This window comes from Geospiza fortis, unplaced genomic scaffold (genome assembly GCF_000277835.1).
Source record: "Geospiza fortis unplaced genomic scaffold, GeoFor_1.0 scaffold68, whole genome shotgun sequence".
In the NCBI taxonomy this organism is placed as follows: domain Eukaryota; kingdom Metazoa; phylum Chordata; class Aves; order Passeriformes; family Thraupidae; genus Geospiza; species Geospiza fortis.
Window position 1 is genome coordinate 1,180,422 of NW_005054489.1, and position 20,347 is coordinate 1,200,768.

Genomic DNA, 20,347 nt, shown 5'->3' on the forward strand with positions numbered 1-20,347 from the left:
GATACCTACCCCGTCCATACTGAAATATCGGCGGGGAAAGCCGCGCTGCCAGCGCCATAAATCAGCTCTGTGTTATAAATCAGCTCGGCGTTATAAATCAGCTCTGGGTTTGTTATAAATCAGTTCTCTGCCGACCTTGGGAGCCTTTGCATCACCGCAGCGCTTGTGGATGATGCGCTCCGCGAATCAATCGCTGCTCCGGCACATCTCACCCAGCCCCGGGCTCCCTGGCGTTGTTTCCCTCTCTGCAGCCCGGGCTGGGGCTGCCTGTCCCTGCTCCGTGTCCCCAGAGCAGTGGGTACCCATGGGCCATGCCCATCTGTCCAGTCTAACCCTCTTCTCTTCCTTCTCTGCTCCTGTTTCACACTCTAGACCAGCAGCTCTGTACCCCACCAGTAGTATCAAGAAGTATTTTGAGGTTCTGGCTTGAATCCCACGTGGTTTAGATCATGTTCATTTTGGGGGTGATGCTCTTTCCCCGTGTTTGTGGCTTCCAGGTGTCAGAAACTCCTCAGTCCCTCCCAGTGACTTGCTGGAAAATACACATGGATATGTATGGAGATGTAATAGACTTATTTATTGCCAGCTGGATTGTTTTATAACACCTTCTTAAAATCATAGCTGGAAGTAAACCTGATCCTCAGAGCTATGGAAAAAGCTTTAATAAATCTTTGCATAATTAGAAGCAAAATTCTTGCACAGCTGGCCTTGGATTTGTGCCACCTGGGTTCTTAGGGAGGATTATTGCAAACTGATACCTGATGGAGGCAGGAAATCTGTCTCCTGTAGGAGTGTATCCACAAACCCCTGGGTGCAGAATAAACCCCTGTGTGCAGCATCAGCTGTTTTACAGGATATTGCTGCTGTTACCTCAGCCATGGTCAGTGAGCACGGGGGCTGTGCAGAGCTGGGGGCCAGGGCAGCTCAGAGCTTTCACTTTCCCCTGGCCAGAGGAAGCCCAGAATAAACAGCAAAACCCTTGGAGGTCTCAGTGGAGCTTAGGGATTAGCAGCACAGTCCCTTCTCCTCTGAAGCACATCCTTCAGTATCAGCAAACAAATTGTTGCCTTTTTTCCCTTTTTTCCCTTGTTTGGCTGTTTTCTTTTCCACCAGCTTTTTCTTCCAACTGCTCTGGATATGGGGTGGTTGAACACCAAAGGTTAGTGTTCAATCAGAGAGATTTTTTTCAAATCTCCCTTGCAGAGAGGACTTCAGCCACATTTGTGTTTCACAGGCGTGAGCAGCATGGCTGTTTGGTTCAGGAGTTAACTGGGACTTTCCTTTTCCATGTGTTGTATTTTGCACTTCACATTCCACCTTACAAGGCCTTACTCCATTTTACTGGACTAACTTGTCCAATCCAACTTCGGAATCTCTGCTCTGGGGTTAGTTGGTAATGGAATGGTGGTTTGGGTTTTTTTTTTGCAAAAGAGACTTCCCTGAGGCAGAGATGAAATCACAGAATCGTGAAATCCTATAATTTGGGTTGGAAAGGATATTAAAGATGACCCAGTCCCACCCCCTGCCATGGGCAGGGACGCTTCCACTATCCCAGGTTGCTCCCAGCCCCATCCAGCCTGACCTAGAACACTCCCAGGGATGGCTGCTGAGGTTGACAAAGAAGGCCAGGAACGTTTAACAAAGGAAAAAAAAAGATTATTTGCAACCTGTTCTGTCATTATAGAAGTGAGAAAAAAAAAAAAGTCTTCTGGGAGCTATAAATTGCTCTCAGGAGGAAGCACAGAGTCCAGGTACACTTTAAACTCTGGCAATCCAGCTCAGGGTAACAGGATGAAGCTCTGCTGAGTCACAGAAATGTTTCTTCCTGAGGTTACTTGAAGAGATCCTAATGAGAAATGTGGGTTTCAGGATATCTAGGATAATGTATTGAAAATATTGGGAACCTGGGAGATTCCTACCAGCCCTTCTTGGGGAGAAAAAACAATGGAGGTGGGGAGTTTTAAAGTAGGAAACTTGATGGGAATGTGCCAGGTTAGTTGTGCCTGGGATTTAAGAAGATGAGCTTAAGTGATTAGTTTATTTTTATCTGGCTGTGTGTGCCTCCTGAGCACAGCCTTCATTCTGGCACCTGTCAGCAGCACTTCTGTGTGCAGGGGTAATTTGGGGCTCTACCTAGCTAAGAAACAACTTGGAAACTCTTTTCCAACATAATATTTAAAAATTGGAGTTTTGCATCTCCAGACCCCTTTGAGCTTTCCACCTCTGGAAAGCAGAAGTAGATGTAGCTGCTGGTTTGGTTTGCTGTGAAAAATGGCAATCACTTGTTTTTAAAATTTTAGAAGTTCAATAGTAATAAAATGGTTATAAAAATAGTAATATAATTACAGTAATAATAATTTGGACAATTTGGATTAGGACAATATGAGACAATAAAAACAAAGAGTTACAGACAGTCCAAGTACCTTTTCTGGGCAAAATAAGCCCGAAAAAGGACCCACATTAACAGAGGATTAACCCTTAAAAGCAACAGCCTGTTGCATATTCATACACCTCATACAGGATGCATAAATTCCATTCAAACACAGGATTCTGTCTGGGCAGTGTCAGCTTCTTCCTCTGAATCCTGATGGTGTCTTCAGGGCTGAGCAAAGCAGGAAGAAGTTCATTTCTCCTGATAATGGAGCAATAAATTCTCTTTCTCTGAAAGATTCAGGTGTCCTGTGGCTGCTATCTTGGTGTGAGTCCTTTCTTTAAAAAAGTATCTTACATAGCATAGTTTCTATTTTAACCTTATGTTATAACCTAAAACTATATTTAACACACTACTTAAGAAAATTAATAAAGCATAACTTTGTGACATAACACATATAATATTCATTTGAATATTTGTGAAAAGCCAATCATAAAATACGCATTTTTCACATTTGCCAAAGTCACAATCTGTAATTTAGCAGCACAGAGGGGCAGGTCTGTCCTGTTTGGGGCTTGAGAACCCTTTCCCCTGCTGCTGAAGTTCATCACAATTCCTTGGGAGCAGTGCTGCCATTTTCCAGCCTCGTGCCGTCATTCTCTGGCTGTTTCTCATGCAGGTGAGCATGTTAGGTCCTGTTCTTACTCAGGCACGCTTTAAATGTGGCAGATTGGTTTTTTGTACTCATTTCTCCTGCCTGAGCTGCACCATCATCAGGAGCTGTTGTTATCACCCCACAATCTGACACAGCAGGGTCTCCTTGCTCAGCTCTGTGTCTGGGATGTAGGAGTGTGCCTCCTGTTGATTGAGTGAACAAACTCTCCTTTGTCTCCTTAAAAAGGAGAAAAGCCCAGAAGTTTCTTGTGACGGTGTTCACAGGGGTCCCAGGATGAGGGAAGAGACGAGGATCTGACTCCATGTTTAGAAGGCTTGATTATTATTTGATGATATATATTATATTATTAAAACCATACTAAAAGAATAGAAGAAAGGACTTCATCAGAAAGCTAGCTAAGAATAGAAAAAGAATGATAACAAAGGTTTGTGACTGACCGAGACAGTTTGAGCCAGCTGGGCTGTGATTGGCCATTAATTAGAAACAACCACATGAGACCAATCAAAGATCTACCTGTTGCATTCCACAGCAGCAGAGAGTCACTGTTTACATTTTGTTCCTGAGGCTTCTCAGCTTCTCAGGAGAAAAAATCCTAAAGAAAGGATTTTTCATAAAACGTGTCTGTGACAGTTTCTCCTCAATTAGGTAAAAAGACACCTCATAGAACCTGAGGGACTTCACCTCAGACTTAAGGGTAGCCAGTTGGACAAGAGCCAAAAAGTCCTGCCTAAGCCATTTACTAGAAAAAGAAGAGAACAAAGGAACTAATCACTTTTGTGGGGTGTTTTACCAGGAGCAAGAACCTCTTGCACCTGGCTCGGGTTTTCGCTGTAAAGAGTTTTGTTATTTTGCCTTTTATTAAAACTTTTCTGTTTCTAACACTACCACAAAAGCCATCCTGCTGATTTTATGCCTTCTAAAGTAGCTGAGCTATCTTAGGTGTAATATAAATTTCCAAGAGTTTATAAGACCTGGCTGGAAGAGACCATAAATCACTGGGAATGGCTGGACAATCAGTGTGAGTCTCCTTTTCTGGAGGCAGTGAATATCTAACCTGGCTTCCTTTTCCAGGTATTACCCCTGCCTGCTGCTGGCTGTTTCAGAGCCCTGTGAGAATGCTGTGCTTCTCAGGTACCCTCTGAGCTTGTCAGCCAGCCCTGCAGTGCCCTGCAAGCCTTAGTTCAGCTCCTTTTAGTGCCCCTGGCCTGTCAGAGGATGGGCAGGCTGTGGTTAGCAATCCCTGTGAGCCACAAGCTCTGAGCATCCTCACCCTCTGCTAACAACTCCTTCTCACGTAGCCTAGGCACCTGCTATAGCCTTAGGTGTTCCCCTCCTCTCTCACTGTGATTTGCTCCCCAATGTGCTGGTCATTGCTGCTTTCTGGAGCTGGGAATTCACTGCTCACATCTGGCTCTGATAAGGAACAAGCTGCCATTGTCTGACCCTCTGTGTGTTCATGGGGTGGGCTGAGGGAGGCAGTGACACTGCTTTGGGAAAAACAGACACTGTCTTGTTGGTGAAATGGGGTTTTGGTTCAGCCAAAGTGAGCTGGGAGCCTGCAAGGCCATGAGTAGTGCAGGGTGTGGCCCAAGAGGAGCTGTTACAGCAGGAGGGCTCACCCTGGTAAGTGCTGGGGAGCTGCTGGCCCCGTGGCTCTGGTTCTTCTGGCACATAACATTTTCAGCATGAACATAAATAGTGATGTGGGCAGAGGTAAGTTTGTGCTGACAGCTGATTTAGTTTCTCCTGGGTGATGAATATAATCCAGGGAGTTCATTAAAGTGAGGAAGAGGTTCTCTGTTCACAGGGAACAGGTGAGAGGGTTTTATTTTTTCCATGTTTTGAGTTGGAAGATGCCAGAGTCCCCAAGACATTTGGGATGGCGATGATGAGGTGCAGCTGCTGTTGGAACATGGGTCTGGAAATCAGCCATGTGCCCTCCTACTGCAAAGGGAGATGTTTCATTCCATAGGTTAGGGAAGTTTGTGTGAGTATTGTGAGTGAAAACTTGCCCATCCATGATTTCACCAAGTGAGTTTCATGCTCTGTGCCTGAGCAGTGTCAGTTGTAGAGCATGGCACAGTGGCTTGGGGGTTCAGGGGGGAAGCAGGCAGTGAAATGGATTTAAATCCACATTTGGGAAGATCTGCCAAATGGCTTAGAGCCTTCTGAACCATCTCTGTGCTCTGTAGGACCAGGAGTGTGGCTTGCTTGAGGAGCAGGAAGGTCAGAGCTGGTCTCAAGCTGCACCAAGGGAAACACAGGTTGGATATCAGGAAAAAGTTTTTTACAGAAAGGGTGATAAAGTTCTGGAATGTTCTGCCCAGGGAGGTGGTGGAGTGACCATCCCTGGGTGTGTTTAATAAAGCCTGGATTTGGCACTGGGTGCCAAGGTTTAGTTGAGCTGTTGGGGCTGGGTTGGACTCAGTGATCTTAAAGGTCTCATCCTGTTGCAGAGAGAGGGAGAAAAAGGGCCAGGAGAGGTTTGGTCTCCCTGGCACAGCTAAACAGGGAGATTCAAAGTGGGCACGGAATAAGACTTGGGCCAATGGGATTACAGATCCATGATACTTCAGGGGAGGGTCACAGGCTTGGAATAAACCCTACATTTTTGAGAGGTGAGACAGAGCATACCCTTTAACTAAAATGTAACACCACATCTTCCAACCTTGTGATTCTGTGCTGGGTGAGGTGCAATGAGTAGGGCACATTCCTCCCCCAGGAATGGCTGCTCACCCATCTCCTTCTCTCTTCCAGGTTTAACTGGAGCGAGCTGACCCCTCTGGGGCTGTGGGGGAGGACCCATGGCCTGCAGACAGAGAACTCAGAGTTCCTGCTGGAAGGGATGCCCTTCCGCATCCTGGGGGGCTCCATGCACTACTTCCGAGTGCCCCGCGAGTACTGGGAGGATCGGATGCTCAAAATGAGAGCCTGTGGCCTCAACACCCTCACCACGTGAGTGCCCTCCCTGCCCAGCCTCTCCACTGGGCCATAAGGATGTATTTCCATTCTTCTTACCGTGGGAAAAGTGTTGGGGAAGATGAAACAGGAAAGCCTTATCAATAGGATTGCCTGGCAAAGGATTTTGAGAATATAGAAACCATAAGTGAGATTGAAATGAAAGCAAGCTTTGGTTACTAAACAACTGGAAAACAATGGTGTGGCTGGCTGAAGGTGATCCCCTTTTGATGAAACAACACCCTCTGCTTGCAGACAGCTCCAAGGGTCAGAGCAGACCCTACAGCTTGGCAGAAGGGGCCCAAAGAGGAGTTTTTAGGGTTTAAAATGGAACACAGTATGGTAATGTAATGTGGTTTAACTCTCCTTACAAGGTTAAATATAAAGTTTGTACACAAACAAATTAGAGATAATGGCAAGCAGGTGGTTTCAGAGCCCTGGACAAAGGGGACACAGAGGTTCTGGGGGTCTGAGCAGGCTGCAGGCTTGGGCTTGCCTTCCAAGGCTTGGTGAGGAAAGAGCTTGTTTAAAATGTAACACAGGATGGTAATGGAATGATTCTTACAGGCTGTGTGTAAAAGCTGTAGCATTTGTATCTTGAACTAGATTGGTTAGTGAGAATTAGAACATTCAACACAGAAGATTTATTGTATTGTAATGGGAACTTTGCTCTCTTTTTTCCTCTTGCTTTTATTCTGCTCTCTCTCTCTCTTTGGGACTCCTCTTTGGGGCTCCTCTTTGGGGCTGCTCTGAGCTGTGACTGGCAGCTCCCAGCAGGGCCCTGCACCCAGGCCCTTTGCAATAAATGCAATTTCCATGACCTGGCTTCAGAGAGATCTCGTCCCCATCCATCCCAACTGTCCTACCCACCATGGCTCCTACAGAAAACAATGGTGGGGCCTCAGTTTTTCTCTGAGCATGCCAGAGCTCGCCTTCACCTGCTCTGCCTTTCAGGTACGTGCCATGGAACCTGCACGAGAAGGAAAGAGGCAAGTTTGACTTCAGTAAAAATCTGGACCTGAGGTATGTGGCACAGACAGCTCTGTTATTAAATACTCTTTGGAGGGGAGGGGGTGTGTGGTGTTTGGGTGAAGATGTTATTTCCAGATGTGCCTTGGTCAGGCAGTGGGGACTCCTTCCTTCCCCTTCCTCATCCTTCTGGAGTTCTGGGAACTTAATCCATTTAGCACCAATCTGTGGTCTTTGCTGGGATCCCCAGGAGGAGCAAAGAGATGGATCTGACTCCATGTTCTCAGAATGCTGATTTATTATTTTATGATATTATATTATATTAAAAGAATGCTATACTAAAACTATAGTAAAAGAATACAGAAAAAGGCTACAGACAGAAGGCTTAACAAGAGCTGGAGAGTGATTGGTCATTAAATAAAAACAATTCACATCAAACCAATCAAACATGTACCTGTTGGTAAACAATCTCCAGACCACGTTCCAAAGCAGCAAAACAGGGAGAAGCGAATCAGATAATTGTTATTTACATTTTTCTCTGTGGCTTCTCAACTCCCCAGGAGAAGAAATCCTGGTGAAGGGATTTTTCAGAAAACATCACACTAATCCAGTGTGGTTACTTCATCATGCAATTCCCTTCTGCTTTGCTACCTAAATTCAATGGTTTTGGAGTATTAGGCGTGGGGGTTCTGCAGGCAGACAATAATTCCTCTGTCTGGATCCCCAGGGCCTTCCTTTCCCTGGCAGCTAAAAATGGGCTGTGGGTGATTCTGCGCCCTGGACCTTACATCTGCTCAGAGTGGGACCTCGGGGGTCTGCCCAGGTGAGTGTGGAAATTGTTCACTTCAGGGAAGCACCAGGGACAAACAAATCCCAAGCTCCTGATTGTGGTGGTGTTCACAGGGGTCCCAGGATGAGAGAAGAGATGAGAATCTTGACCCCATGTTTCAGAAGCCTGATTTATTTTTTTATTATATATATTATATTAAAAGAAAATTATATACTAAAACTATACTAAAAGAATAGAAGAAAGGATTTAATCAGAAGGCTAGCAAGGAAAGGAATGGAATGATAATAAAATCTTGTGACTGTTCACAGCCTCGACACAGGGGGCTGTCATTGGTCATCAAATAAAAACAATTTCACATGCTTGGTAAACAATTCTCCAAATCATATTTCAAAGCAGCAAAACATGGAGAAGCTGAAACTTCCCAGCTTCTCAGGAGAAAAGATCCTAATGAAAGGATTTTTCATAAAATGTGTCTGTGACACCCGATCCAATCACACAGTTGAGGCTCCTTCAAAGGAATTGCTTTGGAATGGCTGGCTGCTTGATGGGGATATTTATTTTCTGTATTCCCAAAGCAGAAATTATTTCATTATCTCATTATCTTATGGAGCTCTTCTAATTTTGTTTTTGAGTGTTTAAAATAATAATAATTGTTTTATGGTATAATGGTTACAGCAAGAAAATAGAATTGGAGGAACCCATCTTGCTGTTGCACCTTGACTCTGCATAACATGGACAGAATTTGCAGCTTGGTGGAAGAATTTACTAAATCTCAGCTCCATTTTAAAAGTCCTACTAGAAATCTGCATTATATATGGCTGGCAGTAATGAAACCCCAGCCTCCTGTGGTGTTTTCCCCTGAAGAACACAGCAGGAGGAGGCTCTGGGAGCGCTGGGACCTTCCTGGTTCCTGAGTGGAGCCAGTGCCAGGTTACCACTTGTTTTCCTCACTGCACACAGCACAAACCTCAGTGCAGATACTTGGGGATTATTTTTTTAACTTTTCACTTTTCACCTGCCTTTGGCATCAGAGTTGAGGTGTCAGGGACTTACTTGTGAGTGCAGAACTCTTCATGACCAGAGCCAGAAGCCACCTCCACATTTGCTTATGGGAAGTGCATCTGTTGTCAGTTGTTGTCACATCACCCATGTGTTTTTTTAATCAGACAGATTAAAAATTCTAATAAAGAGCAACAGTACTATTCTCATTTTCCAGCTAAAGAGGAGATGATTTTCTTTAAGTCCACAAAGCCACATTTAGCAAAGAGTTGAATATTCAGATCTTTGGAAAGATGTTAATTAAGGCCTCATTTTGCTGAGAAAAGGAAGATGCAGGCTCATTCCCCTTAAATTGTTTCAGCATTATATTGTTCTGTTCTTCAACAAATTGCCCTTTCTTCTGTTAACTCCAAACAGAACCCAGCCTTGTAAATCAGCAGTAGAAACAGTGGGAACAATTACAGCAATCTTGTATTTGAGAAAGGGTTGGGATTTTTTGAAGGAGCAGTTGGTTGCAGAGTGCCCTTGGGAATGCAGGGAATTCACTTTAGAGTGATAAGATTAACCTTTGAAATATTATTGGTAGAGGTAACGAAATGAGTTTGGGCCTGAAATGCAGAACAAAAAGAGGAGGAGGATTGGAGCCTGGACTTATTTAAAAGTGAGAGATGGACATGAGGTGGGTGGGACACGGTGTCACCGTGGGCTCTGAGGTGACACCGATGATCCCTGCCCAGGTGAGACGTGATGCCAGTGGCTGAAACACCTCTGCATGGCTGCACAGGAGTGTCTGACACATCCCCTCTGCTGCTTTTCCCCAGCTGGCTGCTGCAGGACCCCGAGATGCGGCTGAGGACCACCTACAAGGGCTTCACAGAGGCTGTGGACGCCTACTTTGACCGCCTGATGCGCGTGGTTGTCCCTTTCCAGGCAAGCCCCATCCTGTCCCTCTGCAGGCTGGGAGGGGCTGCACAGGGCACTGTGGGCTCTGTGTGACAGCAGAGTGTCAGGCAATAACCAAAAACTGCCACAAAAATGCACCAGGAATCAGCACAGGCTGTTTTCTGTGTCAGTGTGGGAGCATGGGAGGGTGGAGCTGAGCCCTCCTGATGTTCGTGCATCTTTCCTGCCAGCTAATGGGATTTTTGGTGGTTAGAAATCATGGTGAACACCTTCCTTCTCCCTTTTTGTCCCCCACAGTACAAGAAAGGAGGTCCCATCATTGCAGTGCAGGTGGAGAATGAATATGGTTCCTATGCCAAAGACCCAAACTACATGAACTATGTCAAAATGGTAATGGTGGCACTTTTACTTTTTTCTGTGTTAATCTCTCCCATAAATCACCTTCCCTACAGTGTTTTCTTTTTTTCTGTGTAACTTTTGAGTGTGGTTTGAGAGGCTCTTGAAAGCACCAGCTGCATTTTCCTTGGATGTTTCCTTCAGGAGTGGAAGAGTTGGCACATGACTCTCTGAGTGTTGATAAATCTGTGTCCTTATATCTCCCAGAGAAGAGGGAGATAGGGAGCTAGGAGTGTCTGTATTGCACAGCTGGCCTTGAAGCAGCTCTCACCTGCAGGTCCTCTTTTGCCTCTCCTAGATGATATTTGATAAAGGTTTCTCTTTGTTGGCTTTCCTGGTAGAAAAGTTGATGGGAACAAGTCACCAGCATGCTCCTAAACCTGTGTAATCTGGGGCTCAGCATCAGGGAGCTTAATTTGCCTAATGCCTCCCTTACCCCTGTCAAAAAGGGATTAAACTGTGCCCTGGCTGCTCTGAGTCAGTGATGAGGAGCTGGCCCATGCCCAGGGAGGCTGGATTATCCTGATGGATCTCACAGCACTCTGACCTGCTTGTTTGCCCCCAGCAGCAGTGCAGGGCAGGCAGATAATGAGATCTGCAGTGTGCCTCACAGGGTTTGCTGTTTCATTTCTTCTCACTGAATGCTGAAAGGTATTGCTGCACATCAGGGGGGTCAGCCATCCAGGCTTCTCTTCTGCTACAGGATGATGGAATCCTTCTGAAACCCTTTGGGTAGCCCAGCTGCACCCTGAGCACCCTGAGTTATTAGGGTAGATAGCTTTCTTTTGAGTTATTAGGCTAGATAGTTTTAGGATTTTGATTGTGTTTAGGGGTGAGGAAGTTGGTTGCAGTTATTACAGCATATAGATAGAAGTTGGGGAGGGTAAGCTTTGGGTTGTAGATGATAATGATTGCTATTCAGCCTAGGTGGGAGATGGAAGAAAAATATAATGTTTAATTTCTTCTCACTGAATGCTGAAAGGTATTGCTGCACATCAGGGGGGTCACCCATCCAGGCTTCTCTTCTGCAACAGGATGATGGAATCCTTCTGAAACCTTTTGGGTAGCCCAGCTGCACCCTGAGGCTCACCCTCAGGGTTATTAGGGTAGATAGCTTTAGTTATTAGGGTAGATAGTTGTAGGACTTTGATTGTGTTTAGGGGTGAGGAAATTGGTTGCAGTTATTACAGCGTATAGACAGAAGCTGAGGAGGGTAAGCTTAGGGTTGTAGATGATAATGATTGCTATTCAGCCTAGGTGGGAGATGGAAGAAAAAGCTAGGATTTTTCAGATTTGTGTTTGGTTGAGTCCTATTCATCCTCCTAGGGGTGCTGAGAGCATAGCCAGGATGGTCAGGAGTGTAGGGTTTAATGAGGGTGAGCACCCTGAGGCTCAGGTTGTCCAGAGGCTCTTCAAACAAACCAATCCCTGGCAGGAGTGCTGATCTCCTTAGGGCTGTGCCAGCTCCTGCACTGACTGACTCCAGCTTGTGGTTTAACTCTCCTTACAAGGTTAAAGTTTGTACACAAACAAATTAGAGATAATGGCAAGCAGGTGGTTTTCAGAGCCCTGGATGAAGGGGACACAGAGGTTCTGGGGGTCTGAGCAGGCTGCAGGCCTGGCCTTGCTTTCCAAGGCTTGGTGAGGAAAGTTTGTGCTGTTTCAGACTTGTCAGGACAGATCTCCCTGCCAGGCCTGTGGGTGTATTTTTGCAGTGCTGTTTCATCATATTCTGAGATTGTGTGCAATTTGCATCTGAGGCAGTACAGAATAGTGGTTAGAGATGGAAATGTTGGAAAGCAGGATTTGCAGGGCTTTGGTTTTGGTGGGAGTGGGATCTGATGTGAGGTGGGGCTCTGAGTCTTTGTTCTGGTTTGTGGCAAGGTGATTAATTCACATATAGCATCTATGACCAAGTTGCACCTTCCTAGAATTAATAAACTCATTAAAAAACACCCAGAGCTCACACAAAACCTCAACTCCCTGTGCTTAGCTCACTTTTTGGGTACCTTTGCCTTCCTAAAAGTGAAAGGATTTATTGACATGGCCCTTCCCACACAGACCTGAGCTTCTATTCCTGCTTCTCTGCTGCCCTCTGGGAGGCACTGAATGTGTGGGAGCTCTGCTGTTCCTCTGTTTTGCATTTACACTCAAAAGGAGGGGAATAAATTTAGCATTAATGCAGTGCTCAAAGAATTACCTTGGTAAAATTGGTTAGAAATTCCAGTTCCCTCAGCAGCTGAATTTTGTCTGAATCCAGCGTCTGTTCAGGTGTAAATTTGGTGGGGATGGGTTGATAAAGTCACCAGCTTGTCCTGGCTCTGGGCTGGGTTTGTCTGTAGGCTCTGTGTTGCAAGGTTTCATGCCCAGGTCTGCTCTTAGTGCAGGCAGGGACAGTAAACAAAGGGTTTTGTCACATTTCACAATTAGTAATTTGGACTGAAGGGGCTGAAGCCTTGTTCTCAGAGCTCCTGGGAGCTGGAGGAGTGACTTCCAATGGGGCTGCAGTGAAATGAGTGGTTAATTAACAACTGATCTCCTCCAAACATCAGGCACTGTTCTGTTCAGGACCAGCTGCAAGAGAACAATCCTGATGGGAGGAACCTCGTGTGTGCAGGTGGATTTTAAACCTTGGAGTGCTGTTTCCTCTGGAGCTGTAATATTGAGGAACCACTAAATTCATTGATTTTTGAAAAACATTTGTCCCTGAGCTGTTCTGAGATGCTGTTCCTTGGGAAATCAGCTCTTCCCTCTTTCCAGCTCCCACTGTCAGGCAGTCAGGAATCCTGAGCTGCTTTTCCTTTCCTCCTTCCACCTGAATCCCTCTTCTGATGAAAGCAGTGAAGTTGTTTATTACCTTGATCTCAGAAGCTAAAATCCTGAAGTTGGATGCATCAGTGAGAAACCAATCCAGCTTCCTAAGACAAAATAAGATTTTCCAGTGGTCTTTAAACTGGGAAAAGTAGGCAGGGAAGCTCCAGGAGGAATGGGAGATGTCACAGGGATGATGTTTATTACAAGGCACTGCCAGTTGCAGGCTGAACCCACAGAAGGTGATGCTGGAGTGCTTTAATATCCTGAGAAATGCCAAACTCTGTTAATAAAATGGCTTTTGTTTTTTTTTAACCCAGGCCCTGTTAAACAGAGGGATTGTGGAGCTGCTGATGACCTCAGACAACAAGAATGGGCTGTCCTTTGGCTTGGTGGATGGAGGTGAGTGCTTGTAGAGCTGAGGGAGGAAAGCAGGACTTGAATTCACCCTCTGCACCCCCTGAGTCCTGTTTGTGACAGGAGGGAGCCCTTGGCTAGATGGTGCAGCCAGGACAAACCCAAACCCCTCCCAGAAGGGTTTGGAATTATTTATTTTCCACGTGAAGTGTAACACTGTGTGAAGGGATGGGCGTCTGTACTTCCCACTGAGTCAAGAGATGGCAGCACCCAGCATTTCTTACAAGGCTGAAAATGCTACTTATTGCTTCATTTCAATAGGTATTAAATAAGTTCCTCAGCAATTACTAGCAGTAGTAACTTGTTCCTAAGGTAGATGCTTTGCAATTAAAAACAGAAGGAAAAAAGCTCCATTAAAACCTTGATTTTGAGTTTTACATTTAAGCAGTAGATTTAGCAATAGTTTGTGGGGCAGCATTATCTTCTGAGCAAGCTTATTTTGGGGTGTAAAACCTTAGGTGGGGAAAGGAGGGTGCCCATTATATAGAATGCAGAAGAATGCCCATTTCCCTTTTATAAAGTATAATTCTAATACGTTTTTTAAATGTTGCTTAGCACCCTCCTCCTTTTTCCTGTAAAGAAATGGAGGTGCAGCTGCTTGAGTTTCACTGAGCCCTAAATCTGTGTGTTTGGGGCTCTGATTCTCAGAATTTGGGGTATTTTCAGCTGGGATTTACTCTGTGCTTGGCCTCTGCTCTCTGCTGTGTTCCTGCCAATTGCCTGGGGTGTAAACTGCTCCCCAAATTTAGTATTTGCAGGGTACAGCCTTTCAGTGCTCCTGTTATCACTCAGTCATAAATAATGTTAAATTTCCAATCTCATGCACTGAGATGATTTAAGGGAAAGACTTTCCCCTCCTTTTTTTCCCTCCTTTTGCTTTTCCATGTCAGTATGAGAGGGATAAATGCATTTACTGAGTCATGGGCCTTCACCAGCACAGTGAAAAATCCGTTGGATGTTTTTAGGTGTGCAGCAGTTTTCAGCTGTGACCACACAGAGTCACTGTCTGCCTGCCGCAGAGCTGTCAGGAGGAGGAGAAAGGAGAAATTCCTGCCTTGGCCTCATCTCCTGAGGGAATGTTGGCAGCTCAGAGCTCCTCCTTGTTTGGAATGTTGTGTTCTGCTGGGAGCTCTTTGATCCCAGTTTGCCTCTGGATTTCACAACAGTCCGTGAGAGCCAGAGTGTCACTGATCACAGAATAATAGAATTTAGAGAATCAGAGAATGACCAGGTTGGAAGAGACCTAACAGATCATCAAGTCCAACCCAGCCCCAGCACCTCAACTCAACCCTGGCACCCAGTGTCACATCCAGGATTTGTTAAACACACCCAGGGATGGGGACTCCACCAGCTCCCCGGGCAGAACATTCCAGAACTTTATCACTCTTTCTGTGAAAAACCTTTTCCTGAGATCCAACCTGTATTTCCTCTAACACAGCTTGAGGCTGTGTGCTCTGGTTGTGTCAGTGCTGCTGGAGAAAGAGCCCAGCCCCAGCTGAGCACAGGCACCTTTCAGGAGCTGTGCAGAGTGATGGGGGCAGCCCTGAGTCTCCTTTTCTCCAGGCTGAGCGCCCCCAGCTCCCTCAGGGGTTCCTCACAGATGTGTGAGATAAGCCGGGCTCCAAGTGAGGAGCAGCAGGGTGGTGAGGAAGGGGTTAAATGAGAGGCAGGAATCCCTCCCCATCCCTGGAAGTGTCCAAGGGCAGGCTGGGCAAGGTTTGGATCCCTTGGGATAGTAGGAGGTGTCCCTGCCCTTCCAGGGATGAGTTGAAGGTCCCCTCCATCCCAACCCACTCTGATTCCAGGATTCCCAAGCTGATCTGACCTGGTGAAGCCTTCCTGGGAGCTGCTGGGTGACAAAGCCTCTGCTGTCCCTCCAGACCATGGTGGGAGTCCCTGTGTGTGTGGGGAAGGACATCCCATGAGAGGGATAAATAAGGCTCTGGGGATGGTTCTCTTTTCCATGGGGTGCTGTTAATCTGCATGAAAAGCAGAGCTGGGCATGTTCTCCTTCAGAACTGCCAACTAACATATTATATCAGTGCTAAATCCACGCTTTATTTTGTTCTCCTTTCGTGTTTTCTGTGCTAAATTCTCCAGCTCAGCTCACTACATAGGTCAGCCTATTAAAATCAAGGTATAAATAGGGAGAAGTGAGCTTTTCCTTCTGTAAATATTCTGTTTGAAGTGCTCTGCCTGACACAACTGGGGCTGGGTTTGATAGCAGCTCTCTTGTTAGAAGTCAATTTTTAATGCTGAATCACATCTTTGCTGCTGCAGAGTTTGTCTGGGAGAAATATCAGCGTGCCTGAGGGCTGGGAGATACAAAAATGGTTGAAATGTGTGCCAGGGATTGGGACACTGATCCCAGATTAGTGTCCTGTCCTGCAGGAGGTGTTCCCACCCAGAATCACAGAATCACTGGGCTGGGAGATCTCAGAATCTCTGCTGCTCAGAGTGACCCTGAGATGTGTTAGAAAGTCTCTTTTCCCAGCCCAGCGGTCAAAGAAGGAGGCAGAGCTCTTAATTTCTTGGTCTCAAGGTTGTTTATTGTATCTTACCTATAAAATTCTTTCTCCTGTCCAGCCAAGGTCCGTCCAGCAGGACAGACAGAGGCACTCTGCCTGCCCCAGGGCAGTGTTATCTTTTTATACTAAAAACTACGTGTACAATATTTACAGTTACTTCCCAATACCATCACCTGTGTTAGACAGTGAACTTCTACTCTAAACCAATCCCAAAGTGCCACCATCACAGCAGGAGATGGAGGCCAAGAAGAAGAAGGAGAAAAGCTGGACATACCCAGATTCCTCCATCCTGCCCCCTGAACCCCCATTCTATAAACCCCAAAAATCTATTTTTCACCCTGTGATAAATTCACTATCATTCTACTTAAACTTTCATGGCTTGTGATTCTTTATATAAAGGTTGGTAATTGTTTTTTCCAAGGGCTAAATCAAAGGCACAGGGGTCCTGGGCTCTCTGCCAAGGTCTCTGAGGACTCAAGCCCCTGGGCAGGGGCCCAAGTCCTCCAGGGCAGCCAGAGGAATTTCCTGGGTTCTGACAGGGAGTGGCCTTCAAAATCATTGAGTCCAACCCAGGCCCAACCCCTCAACTAAACCCTGGCACCCAGTGCCACATCCAGGCTTTGTTAAACACACCCAGGGATGGGGACTCCACCACCTCCCTGGGCAGCCATTCCAGAACTTTATCACCCTTTCTGTAAAAAACTTCTTCCTGACATCCAGCCCATATTTCCCTTGGTGCAGCTCAAGGCTGTGTGCTCTGGTTCTGTCAGTTCCCACAGGCACCTTTCAGGAGCTGCAGAGTGATGAGGGCAGCCCTGAGTCTCCTTTTCTCCAGGCTGAGCACCCCCAGCTCCCTCAGGGGTTCCTCACAGGGTTTGTGTTCCCAGCCCCTCTCCAGCCTCGTTGTCCCCTCTGGATGTGCAGGTATAGATGTAAGATACAGATATAGATATATAAGATAACTTGAATGCAGGTCTTCCATCAGTCTTAAATTTATCTACCAGACAACATCACTGTCCAGCTAATCCTGAGTCCATTCAGGGCTTGCAGAGGGACAATGAACTGAAAGTGTGACCCAGTCTGTAATTGATGCCATTGGCAAATTCAGAGCTCTTGTGTCCCAAGGTCCTTCCCAAGCTGAGGGCCCAGAGCTGGGCACAGCACTCAGGGTGTGCCCTCACAGTGCCCAGGGCAGGGCACAGTGACCTCCCTGCTCCTGCTGGCCACACCATTCCTGACCCAGGCCAGGGGTTTGGTCTCCTTGGCCCCCAGGGCACTCTGCTGGCTCATGTCCACCCTGACCCTCATGTCACCCATCTCTCCCTCAAGGGAGAGATGATGATCCAGGTCCCTTTGTGCCTGGGCACTGCCCAGCCACTCCATCGCCAGCCTGTGGCATTGCAGGGCATTATTGTGGCCAAAATGCAGAACTGGGCACTTTAATTAAACTTCATCTTGTTAGACTGAAGTTACTGCAGAGCCTGAGGATGGGCAGAAGCACAGAACACTCTTCAGCTGCAGTTCTCTGTGGCTCTCCTGTGCTCTGGCTGCTCTCAGTCACCCCCACAGACATGACAAGCTGTGGGATATTGCCTGGGAAGGGATTCCTGCAGCTAAAGCCTGGGAGAGCACTGTGCCATCCACACAGGCCTTGGTAATAAATTTGCCTTTATGTGGTGCCTTTTAAGTGAGGATCTCCAAGTGCTTTACAGGCTCTAATTAGAGCTGGTGACACCCCAGGAGCTGCTCTGATGCGCTCTCTCTCTCTCTCTCTAATATCTCGGCACATTAGAGCTGAAAGATGGCCTGGGAGGATTCCACTCTGTGCTGTGGTTCACTTGGATACCAGTGAAGGCTTTGATGGGAGTTTCTGAGGAGGTTGTTTTGGGGGTTCAGGAGGTGTTGCAGTTCCCTGCTGCTGGCCTGAGATGATCCCCTAGACATTTTGGATGAGTGTAAATTAACACATTTCTCCTTTCCCACTAGCACTGGCCACTGTAAACTTTCAGAAGCTGGAGCCTGGGCTGCTGAAATCCCTGGACACGGTGCAGGTGAGCTGCAGAAACACTTTGCTCATCTCATCCATGTTTTCCAGCACTGGAAGTGAAGCTGATACTCTGTTTGGGATTTGTGTGTTGGTTTGTGGCTTCCTTCACAGAAGGATTTGGGATTTGTGTGTTGGTTTGGGGCTTCCTTCCCACAAGGCCAAATCCTCCTGGATTTAGGGAAGGAGGATTTAAGTGTCCTGTTGTCCTTCTGAAAAGGCTTTTAATCCTTCTGTGCCCTTTGTTTAGCTGGTAGGGGTTAGACTTCTTCAAGTGATACCCAGAGCATCCCAGTGCACGATTATCAAACCTCTCTGGAAGTTCCATCATCTTTTTCCCAAACTCTTTCACCCTGATGCTGTGGGTGCTCTTTGCTGGTGTGCTCCAGCTGTGTCTGTGCATGTCCAGGGCCTCATTCAGGCTAGATTTATGCGGTTTTACTGTGTCACTTGAGCATTTTTAATCCCTCTGTGCTGTCAGAGGTTTGCCTCAGGTAGGGAATTAATTAATTAATGAGCTCTTGATGTGAACAGTGTCCTGATTGTGGTGAGGAGAATGGCAGGTTTTGGGGTCAGTGACAGGTTATCTCTCTTTTTTCCCCCTCTGTCCTCTTTCCCTGTGCTCTGCTTGCTGCAGATGCAGGATGTGAGCAGCTGGGATCTGCCCCAGCCCTGATCAATTCTCTGCTCACCTCTTGGCTGTGGAGGGGAGCCCTGCTGGCATGCTGGATGTTCAATCCTACAGCTTGCATTTGGTTTTTTTCCCTCTGGAAAGAAAAGCTGGCAAAAGAGGCTCTGCTGGAAGTACTTTCACCTCCTTTAGGTCTGCCAAAATTGCCCAAACCTTGCAAATGAGCAGAAAGTGGCACCTTCCCCACCACATGTGGCCCCAAAGGAGCAGCTCCTCCTCTGCCACACCAATTATGAGATAGGAGGTGTTTGTAGGGGTTATGAAGCTGTTTTATCTTTTCCTTGTTATGGGTTTTTGTTCCAGAAGGTGATCAAATCCCTTCTTTGCCTGGTTCATTGGGGATGGATTGATTAAATATATTTCCAAGGATGTTTAGATGATTACAGGCAGTTGTTTTCTCCTAATGAAACACGAGTTTCTTTAATGCCACTTACCTCAGCCAATTCCTGTGGCATTAAACAAAACCCCTGTCACAAAACTGCCTGGAATTAAAGCCCAGGAGGTTGGAGGGGCAGCCAGGCTGAGCACACACACTGCCCTGCCCACACCATGGGGACAGGAGGGATCCTGCAGGGCCTCAGGGAGCTGCCAGGCGCTGACAAATGGGAAGCAATTGCTCTGTGTGCAGAGCCTTTAATGAAGACCTAATTCCTGCAAATTCTTCCCTGCCAGCACCATATGCAGCATTAAAAAGGCATTAAAGCAGCTCAGGTCTGCTGCTGTACCTTGGCAAGCTCTGGCTGCCCTGCACCTGCAAGCTCTCAGCTGGCAGTGGCGTGGCAGATAAGCAGACATTTATAAATGTGTGTTTTTAGCAAGAACTAAACACTGACAGTTGGTTTGTCCCTTTGCTCCAGCTCTGCCAAACAGCAGCATCCAGCAATGTTTGACAGCACCTGATTGTGTGCTCTGTGCTTTGTGCTTTGTGACTAGCAGAGGCACGGAGCTCTGCTTGCCTGTTCTGGGCATTGCTGGCCCACAGCTCCTTGTTCAGAGCTCCTTAGGAGCCTTTTTGGCTGTGCCAGTTGAGAAGAAAACCCTCCTGTAAAACCATGGCACCACGCTGTCACCCTGTTCTTCTGAGTTCTTCTGAGCCTTCTGATGTTTGCATTCTTATAATGCAGTTTCTCATGCACTTTTATGTAAATCATTAAAATAATTATTGTTTTTACACTCCTCTCTGGAGGAGGAGAAATTTGATAGACTGTCGGTTTGTCCAGTGTCATTGGAGAGGTGACAATGTCATCCTCCAATTCACTGTCACTTTTGAAAATCTATAAATATCGGAGTCAGGAAATAAATTCTCCTCCTTCTCCTCCTTCTCCTCCTTCTCCTCTTTCTCCACCTCCTTCTCCTCCTCCCCCTCCTGTTTCAACAAGGCTGCTCCAGAACAAAGGGGTGGCTGCAGGCCTGTCCTGGATCCATTTGAACTCTGTTTTTCTCTTGACAGAAAGACCAGCCTAAGATGGTGATGGAGTACTGGACTGGCTGGTTTGATAACTGGGGAGGCCCTCACTATGTCTTTGATGCAGATGGTGAGCACCAAACGCTCTTCTTGTAGAACATTTGGTGGTGAATTTCAGCCCCTTGTGAGTGCAGCACCTTCTCCAGGTTAAAAGCTCATTTGGAAGGCTACTACTAAAAAAACAAACCCTCAGGGCATGTAAAGAGCAGTGAAAGCAGAGCTGTAGAGGACTGGTTTAACAACTTTCATCTTCCTGCAATTGTCTTTGTAATTGGGTCATTAGTCTGGCTGAGGAGTCCTTGCAACTACTCTTTTAAAAGGAAAATTCC

General features: G+C 46.6%; 1 protein-coding gene across 1 annotated transcript in view; it reads left to right on the top strand.

The window, feature by feature from the left end:
- Positions 1–4,048: 4,048 nt before the first annotated feature.
- Positions 4,049–20,347, top strand: part of LOC102041069 (beta-galactosidase-1-like protein 2) — a 27,366-nt gene continuing 11,067 nt past the window's right edge. The window contains exons 1-10 of the mRNA XM_031063236.1: positions 4,049–4,065; positions 4,119–4,178; positions 5,805–6,002; positions 6,960–7,028; positions 7,702–7,797; positions 9,585–9,693; positions 9,964–10,056; positions 13,194–13,275; positions 17,805–17,869; positions 20,004–20,088. Coding sequence (XP_030919096.1) covers positions 4,049–4,065; positions 4,119–4,178; positions 5,805–6,002; positions 6,960–7,028; positions 7,702–7,797; positions 9,585–9,693; positions 9,964–10,056; positions 13,194–13,275; positions 17,805–17,869; positions 20,004–20,088 — 874 coding nt within the window. The remainder of the gene's footprint in view (positions 4,066–4,118; positions 4,179–5,804; positions 6,003–6,959; positions 7,029–7,701; positions 7,798–9,584; positions 9,694–9,963; positions 10,057–13,193; positions 13,276–17,804; positions 17,870–20,003; positions 20,089–20,347) is intronic.